The following is an 11712-nucleotide window of genomic DNA, read 5'->3' on the forward strand; positions in this document are numbered from 1 at the left end:
ATATGGTTTATAATGTAATGTCTCTGCTGTTATTAAGACCATGAAATATATCATCATCTTCATCATCATCATCATCATCATTATCATCATCTCAGTCAGTTCTGCGTCACTGCTGAGGTGGGGCTAGAGGTGAGGTCCTCCAATCAGTGTGGAGGAAGGAGTGGCCACGCCCCCCCCTGGGCTAATAGGATTTGATGTGTGTGAGATAACAGGTGTGCAGAAAACCACACACACACACAGAGAGAGACAGACAGACAGACAAACACACACACACACACACACACACACCTACCTTCTGTCCGCTGCATGCGTCGTTTCTTAATAGATTTTCTTTTACAGAACCGCTGACTGTGTGTGTGTTAGTGGAGTTTATTTTATTTAATTATTAGTTATTCTTATTGTTTTAAATGATGAATGAGACTTTAGACCTCCCGCTGTCTCTGTCCGAGTTCAGCTTCGAGCGACGCTTCGACGAGAGAGGAGCGGTGGAGTGGATGCAGGCGAACTGGTGAGTCTGTCTAACTATAAACTTAAACTATAATATATATATCGATATTAATCCATAATCCATTTGGTTAGAGAGAGGAGCTGTGGAGTGGATGCCGATGCACTGCAGGGCAGGCCATGCTGTAGCCATGGTTCACATGACGCTCGTACTTCAGGCAACTGCCTCCGTTTTTACGCGATCGCTACATTTACAGTCCAAACGTTTATATAAACATTTTGATTTCAAATATAAAGTACTCGCCACATGTGTCACGGGTGTTAGAAAGTTGCTGGTACAGCGATTAGCATTGCTGCATCCCGCGTTGTTTAATAAAAAAGCATTTTTATCCGAGCTGTTTTTTTTGCCATTGGCTTTCAACTACGGGCACTCGGTGTGTTCGATATAGGCACGCTGACCGCACTGCCAAATTTGCCAATGCAGACTAATAGGCGAGTGCGCTCCCGGTGTGCAACTGCGTATTTCCCAAACGAACCCCGTTTGAGAAAAGTAGCCGAGGCACTCGGATAAAAATGCTTTTTATTAAACAACACGAGATGCAGCTATGCTAATTGCTGTACCAGCACATTTCTAACACCCGTGGCACATGTGTCGAGTACTTTATATTTAAAATTGGAATGTTTATATACATGTTTGGACTGTAAATGTAGCGATTGCGTCAAACAGGCTGCAGTTGCGTCATGACTGTCATGATCATTCATGACAGTCATGATTCAGGGCTAGCCATGCTGGTGAGTTCACTCAGTGAAACTATAATAACCATTATTTATTTACGGGTCCATTTGGTTCCGTTTTGTTTAATTGTTACACACTCAGAATGACCGATCCGTTCCATTTCTGCTCTGGAATGTGAAAATAAACGGCATGGTGAGTGAGTCACTCAGTGAAACTAATGTTATTGTAGCGTGTATACAAGCCATGGGTGAGTCATACGCAGTGAAACTATTATAGGCCTATATCTTGATTATTCACGGGTCCATTTGGTTCCATTTGTTACACTCTCAGACTAAGACTAATTCATTATTTCTTTAATTTTAATTTTTTTCTCTGCCCTTCAATTGATTCGATGAGTCTGGGCTGAGGAAGAGGAGGCACCGTGATGGGGGAAACTGTCCAAAATGTTAAAATATTAGGCCTACATTTGGAAAATGGTCTAAAATAATTACAAGAGCCTCTATGATGGGATCCGTTTCTGTATATTCTATAGGCAACAATGCTGCTTTCATCCTCACATGTTGCATCCTCATAGCACACTATCGGCTTCCCAAACAGCTGCGTTGCTCCGGACACATTTATTTACAATCATTTGGGAGATCTTTTTTTTTGTTTGAGCTTGAGAAACGTATGTTTTTCAGAATACATTTTGCAGAATCAGGTCCTCGGGTTTTGACTTAAAGGATAATTCCATACTAGAAGGCTTTCTTACCTTTTATTTGTAGCTGTTACGTCCCCATCAAAGAGGTCCAGGTGTTATTTTGTGCAAAAGTGCATTATTGGCCATTTCCCCTACCACAAGCCCTCAATGGGGGTTGGGTTTTTGTGCTAATTCACTTATTTGTTATTTCCATCAAAATAAGTAGTAAAGTGTGCCACTTGGGATACTATTTACATTATGAGGATATATATATATATTTATATATACACACACACACACAAATTATTTTTGAGCGATGGAAATGAGCCAATTAGCACCCCAATGCCCCATTCAATGCAATTCATTGAGGGCTTATATTAGGGGAAATGGCCAATAATGCGCTTTTGCAAAAAAAAACCCCACCTGGACCTCTTTGGTGGGGAGTCGTAACGAAATAAAGGTGAGAAAGCCTTATAGCATGGAATTCTCCTTTTTATGGGTTAAGTAATCCACCCCTAGGACTCCACCTTGAGAACCACTGAGTGCATTCTACCTACCCTGTATATGATGAGTCAGTGGAACGCATGAGCTCACCATGTTTAATCCATAGCATTTATTTTGCGCTCCGTACAACACTGGAGGAGAAGATGCTGCTATTCTTAACCTGCTGTTGTCTATATGGAGGACTAGGACTGTCACAATTGTTACATAATCACACAATCGTCAAATCATTTCCATGTTGGAAAATGTCCAAACATTTTCAAAAATAAAAATCTACACGCTTTTGGCGGACCGGCACTTGAGCAAGGCATTGAACCCCTACCATGAAATGTTTTATGAGCAGGGCCTGGCTGTAAACAAGTTCTTGAGCTTAGTCCAGTTACCCTGGGTAAACGTAGTACCTTTGCTTTGCTTATCGAAAAACTATTTCTGCCATTTTGTACTTTTAGGAAAAAGAAAGGTGTCAATTATTTACAGCAGTTATTGTGCCATGTATGCCCTGTGCTATTTGTGATTAGGAAGCCCAATTCACAGTAACAAAGAACACAATTTAATCGCATAAATCATGTTGGCCCTATGGAGGGCCTGAGCCTTTTACTTAAAGTACAGATGTACCATAGCCGTGTTTCCGTTTCCTAATATATCCATTCCGATACCCACAACTTGTGTATGGGTCGGTACCGATCCACTGGTTCTCTACCTGGGGCCCTCGGCTTCCTTGAGGGGGTTCCAAATGGACACTTACAGGTCTGACTCTGGGAGGGTACAAATGGACCCTTACAGTTCTGTGACTCTGGGAATGTACAAATGGAACCAAATGGACCCTGACCCCCTTTTTGAAACTAGCTTCTTGCCACTCGCCCTACACACTTCCACTTGGTTTGAGCATAGATCTATAATAATGGAGACGGCACTGGAATTCCCCTCCCATCCACTTGCATTGCATTGCGTCTCTATCATTTATATCTACTGTATGCTCAAACCGAGTGGAAGTGTGTAGGGCGAGTGCCGAGTGGTGAGGAGCTAGTTTAAAAAAATGGCCTTTACTGTGTACCCTTACAGGTCCATTTGGTTCCATTTGTACATGGAGTTATGGGGGCCCTTGAAATAAAATAAAATGCTTACAATTTGAGAACCACTAGGGCTAGATACAAAAACATTATGAATTTAATGTTTACCGAAGCCTTCTAGGCTGTGACCATTAGTCTTAAAGCTTGTGTTTTATTCGTTTTCCAGGAGACAGTCGTTCGTGTTCTGCGGGCTGTATGTGATGCTGGTTTGGTTCTGTTTTCCAGGAGACAGTCGTTCGTGTTCTGCGGGCTGTATGTGATGCTGGTTTTCGGGGGACGACACTTCATGAGAGAGAGACCCAAATTAAACCTCCGGAAGCCCCTGATTCTCTGGTCTTTCAGTCTCGCCGTCTTCAGGTGAGTGTTTATTAACTATTATTTTTGTGCTCGACATGTGTTCTAAATCTGTGCACAATCAATAGATTTATTGCAGTCTACTGACCTTCAGGCATAATCAATCATAGGACACGTAGGATACATGTTCATCACTTGACTGAAAGAATGTTCACACCTGTGTCAAACATTACAATTGAGAATGATGGCTCATGGGAGTTGTAGTACTCGGTGAACTACAAGGCACCCACAAAGACACAAAGGATCCTTTTTTAAATGTTCAAAACTGGCAGATTTACAAAGCTTGCAGAGCGGCATGAAGTGACTGTGTATATATTATGTTTTTCTGGTTTCCTTATGTGGAAGCATTTCACTTGTTGGGGTTAGGGTCAATTATTATAATAATACGCAATTGTCTAATGGCAAGTATTTGAGATAATCTCAATCGTTTTTGCATAATCGCCATAATATATTCCATGTTGAATTTATTAAAAAAAATAGGAAACTGCAGATCTATTCTAAACGCTCACAATGTGATGATGAGTTTTGATCTTGTCGATCGGCTGTTTTAGCTTGTTAACCCATTCTGACCTGAGATCAGATTCATACGAGGTTTCCACTGGACACACACTGGTCTGATTAACCCATTCTGACCTGAGATCAGATTCTAAAAATGTCAGTCGTTCTTCGAATTTTTCAAAAATAGCAGACCTACAAGCTCGTATCGCGCCACTCGGTGGCGCGATATGAGCTTGTAGATCTGCTGTTTTTCAATAGCTAAAGCATAACATGATGCTAATACCAAAATGGGTGCCCGGTCAGAATGGGTTAAAAGTTTGATACTGGAGTAGAATGGACACACTTGGATTTCATCATGGTGTGACGGTTTATTCATTTGCTTTGCCAAAAAACAATGAAGTCAGTCATTGTGTAAACTGTTCCTCTCAGCCTCGCTCTGTGACAATATGTAATTTGATTTATGTTGTCGCCTGGCTCCAAAAAGAACAGGTGTCCCAGACTGCAATTGCATAATGTATTGTTAGGTTGCCAACTTGCCGTGATGGAGTCTGCCTGTGATTATGTCAGCACTACCTTTTTTTTGTACAAGAAAAACATTTAGATTGATGCACGTGTTTCGTAGATCTGTACATAATCTTATCCATAGTTTGACATTATTCATGTCTATACATGTCTGTCTACCCTTTTCTCTACACCAGTGTAGTCAAAGTATTGAGGGTTTTAAGTGGTTAAATGTAAGAAAATACCTGGTGGGCTGAAGCACATTTAACCCCAACTCCTGCATTAGTAGATGCTGCACTGAGGAGGAAAACTCGTATGAAATAGTTCAGACAACATTCACCCCGGGCGGGACTGAGCAGCCGTTCCGGCCGACATAACTTCAGCTGGTTCTAGCTATGGATTAGGATTAATGTGCGTGTATGTGTGCACTCGTGTACGCATGTACAGTAGCCTACACACACACCCCCTCTCAATTGAATCATATTGAAGCACTTACTAAATTGTCTTTTCTGTTCATTCCACTACACGTGAATCATCTCACACTATGGATATGTTGAGCTTTTATAGAACGTGTGCACGTAATGTTTGCTTGTACAAATCTGTCTCTCAGCTAGGGGGTCCCTGCTTCATCAGTCTCTCAGCTAGGGGGTCCCTGCTTCATCTGTCTCTCAGCTAGGGGGTCCCTGCTTCATCCGTCTCTCAGCTAGGGGGTCCCTGCTTCATCAGTCTCTCAGCTAGGGGGTCCCTGCTGCATCTCTCTCTCAGATAAGGGGTCCCTGCTTCATCTGTCTCTCAGCTAGGGGGTCCCTGCTTCATCCGTCTCTCAGCTAGGGGGTCCCTGCTGCATCTCTCTCTCAGATAAGGGGTCCCTGCTTCATCTGTCTCTCAGCTAGGGGGTCCCTGCTTCATCCGTCTCTCAGCTAGGGGGTCCCTGCTTCATCCGTCTCTCAGCTAGGGGGTCCCTGCTTCATCCGTCTCTCAGCTAGGGGGTCCCTGCTTCATCCGTCTCTCAGCTAGGGGGTCCCTGCTTCATCAGTCTCTCAGCTAGGGGGTCCCTGCTTCATCAGTCTCTCAGCTAGGGGGTCCCTGCTTCATCTCACCCAGCTAAGGGGTCCCTGCTTCATCTGTCTCTCAGCTAGGGGGTCCCTGCTTCATCCGTCTCTCAGCTAGGGGGTCGGTCCTTGGGCTGAAACGCATTGAAGTGGGAAAAATAATAATCCAGAATGATTAGACTTCCTCATGTTTATTGTTACAGTTATTGCAGTCATATAATAATACAACCTTTTGAGTATCACACACAACAACTCGTGATAAGAGCAGCTCTCTTCAGTCACACCCTGACATTGTTTTGCTTGTGTTCTGCCTGCTGTCAACGTGCTGCAGACACAACTCTAATGAACCGTGCACAAAGTGCAATGAACAAACCTCTAGTTGGATGCCTTGGTTAACCTCAGTTAACACGCTGAATGAAAGGTAGAGGTGGATATAATTGCAATGTGATGACAGGGCAGGCGACTTGAGTTGAACCTGAAAATGAGGACATTTTGTTCAAGATTGGTACACCCTGCTGTTGTTCAAGATTGGTTTAGTTGTCAGTATAGCCCACATACTTGTATATTTAGTTTGTATATATTTTTCACCCTACTCCTCTCGATCTTCACAAAGTTGCAAGCTTGTAGATCTGCTACTTTAGTGTTGCATTTGTGTTTATGTACAGTATAATCGGTGTGGTTCAGTGAAGCGTTATTCATAGTCTTTATCGGGTTGTGAGGTGACCTCATGGCTCAGCAAGGCCACTTACTTACTTGTTGCATTGTGTTTTCTGTCCAGTATCGTGGGGGCGGTGCGGACGGGTCGATACATGTCCCACATGTTGTCCACCAGTGGCTTCCGGGCGTCCATCTGCAACCAGAGCTTCTACAGCGGACCGGTCAGCAAGTTCTGGGCCTACGCCTTCGTCCTGAGCAAAGCTCCTGAGCTGGGTGAGTTCACGCTCTCCACATTTCCCCCACATTGTCTCTGATGGGTGGAGATAAACTTATGTCCAAAACCCTTCTTTTAAAATATTAGTTTCTTAAATGTTAAACTGCAGATCTACAGCTCCATCTCAATGATTTAGAATATTGTGTAAAGAGTTAATTTTCTTCCGTAATATAATTCAAAAAGTCAAACTTTCATATATTCTCAATTCATTGTGCATAAAGTAAAGTATTTAAAACCTTTTTGTTTTTGTATATCTTGATTAAAAATAAATCCTATCAACAAATTAGAATATTATAATGTGTATATATATATATAATATAAGACCACTAAAAAATACATTTTAAACGAGAAATCGACCGAGCAAATGCAGTGTGCGGGTGTATTCGATTGCTTTCAAACGAGAAATATCGACCATCTGAAAAGTATATTAATGTATGCAGTTAATATTTGGTCTGGGCTACTTTTGAGAAAGATATTTCATCAATGGGCGTGGCATGATGGAGGTGATCAGCCAGTGGCACTGTCAAGGTGTTATGGAAGCCCAGGTTTGCTTTGATAACGACTGTAAATTAATTTGTATCGTTCAGTCTTATGATAAGACAACAATATATATTTTTTTTTACAGTTGTTATCAAGGTGTGAGACATAAGACTCTTATGTCTCACACCTTCCTCTTGACAATACAACCTAGATTCTCTGAGGTTCAGGTCAGGCCAGTTGGCCGGTCAGTTTAGCACATTTTGTTGAGATTCTTTTTTGATTTTCATGAGCTGTACACCGTAATCGTCGAGATTAAAACGAAAGGGTTTAAACTAAATACTTCACTTTATGCACAATGAATTGAGAATAATATATATGAAAGTTTCCCTTTTTGAATTACATTAGGGGAATTTATGCACAATGAATTGAGAATATATGAAAGTTTCCCTTTTTGAATTACATTAGGGGGAAAAATGAACTTTATTTTGTATTCTAATTGAGATGGAGCTGTGTGCATTGTGAGGCTGCAGCGAGTGTACAAATGGACCCATACAGGGCCATTTGGAACCCACTCGAGGACACTTTGAGACCCACTGCTGTAGTGTTTCCAGTGATAGCAGCAGTGAGCACCCTGATTCTTGTTTGACCAGGAATGGAACAGACGGAGCCTTCATTAATATCATTGATGAATTGAACAATGTGGACCCTGTGTAAACGAGTGTAATGCTTAATTGGGTCGTCCACTCACAGTTAACAGTCTTTGTATTGAGTTTGTGCTTGAAATGTACTGTAATTCTACAAACTGTTAATAAATATTTCAATCAATCAAACCTTGAAAAATGGGAAAGGGGCCCCTAGTTCTTCTTCAAAATGGCGTGTGTGTGTATAGAGCCCATTTGATGGTCCTAACTGTCCCCTCCTCCCTCCCCTCCCCCCCTACCAGGCGACACAGCGTTCATCGTGCTCCGTAAGCAGCGTCTGATCTTCCTCCACTGGTACCACCACGTGACGGTGCTGGTCTACTCCTGGTACTCCTACAAGGACCGCGTGGCGGGCGGCGGCTGGTTCATGACCATGAACTACTGCGTGCACGCGCTCATGTACAGCTACTACGCGGTGCGCGCCGCGGGCTACCGCGTGCCCAAGCCGCTGGCCGCGCTCATCACGGCCGCGCAGATCTCCCAGATGGCCATGGGGCTGACGGTGGCGGCGCTGGTGTGGCAGTGGATGGACGGCACGAGTGGCGGCGACTGCTACTCGCACCGGGGCAACGTGGTGTGGGGCACGCTCATGTACCTCAGCTACCTGCTGCTGTTCCTGCACTTCTTCTACCAGGCCTACGTCAGGGGGGGCGGGGAGCGCAAGGGCGCCCGCTGCGGTGTCGGGAACGGCGTCGGGAACGGGAACGGGGCCGAGCGCAAGGCCGTGAAGGTTGAGTAAAACGCCCTCTTTCCGGTTCGTACCCGTGTCGCGTGATGGAAAAATATGATAGACTTTAAACGAGCTCGCCAAACAAACCCTCTCCTTTAGGGTGTCCACCAGGAAACTGCGAGCGGACACCGTTTTTTTTTTTTTAACCCTTCTCGTATTATTATAATTTAAAACGTTTTCGGACACTTATTCACTTTAATCACTTAATCCAAGTTAGAAGTTATCACTTTATACACAATGGCTGGAGGTTTTAACCTTTCACCCTGTTCCCTTCTCAACTAGATGACCTTGTAGTCGATGCTGGCCGGTCGTTTGCCCCACTGGTCAAGACCTCGCATCATTTCATTCCTCAGTCCTTTAAATTGTGACACACACACTTTCTGTCGCCCGGCGAAAACCTTGCATGTCCAAGATGGGTTACTTAATCAGGTCAACGGTCCAGACCCTACGGCGTTCCAAGCTCTTAATACTTTTACATCCGTTAAAGATTTTATCCCACAAACTTGTCTTGACCGCTTTTCCAAATTTTGTCAAATAGCCGATCTACAACAATCGTAGCTTCAAGGTTCATAAGGTTCTTATTTTGCCCGGCGGCGACTAGTCGATGATGTACGTACACCCTGCCAACATTCCCAACATTCCCTGGAGGTGACACACACACACACACACACACACACACACACACACACACACTCCCCACCTCGATGACAAACTTAAGAACAACATTCCGACAGTCATGTGTAACATAATGCCAACCTCGCCTCACCTCGCCAACCCAACCGGCTTCACCAGTTAGTTCAGTGAAGCTTCTACACCTCCCCACCCCACCCCCACCCACCCCCCCCCTCCATCGTTGTACATAATTAAATACAGTAGCTTATTGCTCTGCCTGTCGCTCAAATCTGAACAGTCAGAGTTTTGAGTGACACAAGCGCTGGGTTCTGTCAAGCTTTATTTTTTTTACAAGGGCATGACGGAAGAACTGGTTCTTCCAGTTTATAGCCCATTCTTGGGCGGGAACCCCTTTAGAGACTTTCGACTAGATTAGTCTTTAAAACATTCTGTGAGAAGAAGTGACATCTTTTATGTCTTAAAGTCACTCTGGTGTTAATGCAGCTTGTGTACTGTACTGTAAGCTCTTAGTGTCGCCTGCAGTCCATATTTATTCTGTCAATGATGTGATGATGGCAACTGGGAAAGTAGCCGGAAAAATTATTTAGTTTCTCATTTTTACATTAGTGTTTTTTTTTGTTTTTTTTTTTACATTATTTATTGATTTGTAATAAGTAACTCTTTGTGTGGCTTTAGTGTTCCACTATTGAGTCTTGAGGATCTGGCGCCCTCTTCTGTTTGGCTTTTTACTTTACGGCCTATTTAAAAGTGTTTGCTTCAGTCTCTTGATGACAATATTCCGGTTGTCCGTTTCTCTCTACCTCATTGTAAAGGATGTTTTTAAATCTTTCTGAAGCAGGTGTTAAGTCTTTTTTTCTTTTACATCTTACTTACTGTATGTTGACAAAATGACCTGAATGTAACTCTTTGCTTGCTTTAATGTTGACGTTTCTCAGTAAGAATGGCTTCCACCTCCATGGTGCTGCTGTTTGTTACATTGAAGGCTTTTTAAAGCACCGTTTCAAAACCCCAGGCTTCCTTTACGAGCCACGATGATCAGAAACTAAAGGGCATTAATTTGTGTCAAGTCACGCTTGTCAGAATTTTGTCGAATCGAATGTGCAGTATAGAATGTAAAAGCTGCGTTTTTGTATTTGCAAGATGATGAAGACTTGCTTGATTTCACACTTCGCGCTGCAGATGAGACCCTGCAGGAAACTGCAGTGGGCCCTCTGTGTGGTCGCTGTGCTTGAGTGTAACTTAATTGTTATGAATGACAACACAAACTGTATGAAATGTTTTTTTTAAATGTGTAATATATTGTATATTATTAAAGTTGTATCTTTTAAAAATGATTTAGCTTGAACTTTTTTTTTCACCCCCAAGAAAATCTTGTACTCCGATCTCTCAAAGGTTGACTTCACTAATGCTCAAATGGTTTTCTTTTTTTCTTTACTGGTCTGTCTCTCATAGGAGGGCTGTGGACACTTAAGAAAACGCCTACCAGTGACATCATAATTGGGTAGTTTATTTATTTATTTTCTTCCATAACAAGATTTAAATATGTTTAGTTTTTGTCTTGTATTAACGTTAGAACAATGGCTTCCATTATTAATAGAAAGCCTGCGGTTTCTTTTAGACCACTTTGACCTGAGGATCCCTCTGTTTCACCTTAGAGCTTTTAACCATTATTTAAAACTTTAGCTGTTGAGAAACAAGCTGTGCTGTCGACAAGCTATGAGCTTGTAGATCTGCTCATTTTGAAAGAAACGTGACCGTGCACATTGTTTTTAAATATAATTTCATAGTGAATTGCTTCTGGGGGTCCCTGGTACAAGATGTTTTGAGATGGGGGGTCGGTAGCCATTTACATACATAATTTGAGGTCCCTTGTTATGAAATAGTTTGAGAAGCTCTGATATAGAAACTGTTTTTAATCAGAAAACTTAGAATCTGGTCTCGTGTCTTCCTAGGATTAGCTTGGATTCCCCATCGATTATCTCAGACGGGTAGAAATGGGACCATAATATTATATAGTATATTATGAGTTATAGTGGAAAAAGCACTATTTCTCTTTTTACTTTAACATTTTACTTAAAGTATCAAGTAAAAGTCTGGAATTAAAAAGTTTACTGAGTAAATGTACAACATTTTAATTGTGCAGAATGTCATTCCATGAGTTCAAAATGTATAAACAATATTTAGAAAATAGCCCATCTACTGTACAAGCTCACATTGACTATTTTCAAATGGCTGGAATATATATATATATATATATATAGTACTGATGTGGTTAATGTACTGTGTTTTGTAATGGATCTACAAACTAAAGTTTTCTAATTAATGTAGAGGAGTAAAAGTAGATGTTTGGACAAAGTTTTATTTCATAAATTATTATTTGTATTCATGAAAAACTGTTTTGA

General features: G+C 42.1%; 1 protein-coding gene across 1 annotated transcript; it reads left to right on the forward strand.

Moving 5' to 3' along the window:
- Window positions 1-239: 239 nt before the first annotated feature.
- LOC308327924 (very long chain fatty acid elongase 6-like) lies at window positions 240-10644 on the forward strand. The gene is made up of 4 exons (XM_080781566.1): window positions 240-508; window positions 3656-3787; window positions 6614-6765; window positions 8190-10644. The coding sequence occupies exons 1-4, from the start codon at window positions 408-410 to the stop codon at window positions 8684-8686; spliced, it is 882 nt and encodes a 293-aa protein (XP_080637692.1). The 5' UTR covers window positions 240-407; the 3' UTR covers window positions 8687-10644.
- Window positions 10645-11712: the final 1068 nt, after the last annotated feature.

Source organism: Protomyctophum bolini, assembly GCF_963924005.1.
Source record: "Protomyctophum bolini genome assembly, chromosome: 14".
NCBI lineage: Eukaryota > Metazoa > Chordata > Actinopteri > Myctophiformes > Myctophidae > Protomyctophum > Protomyctophum bolini.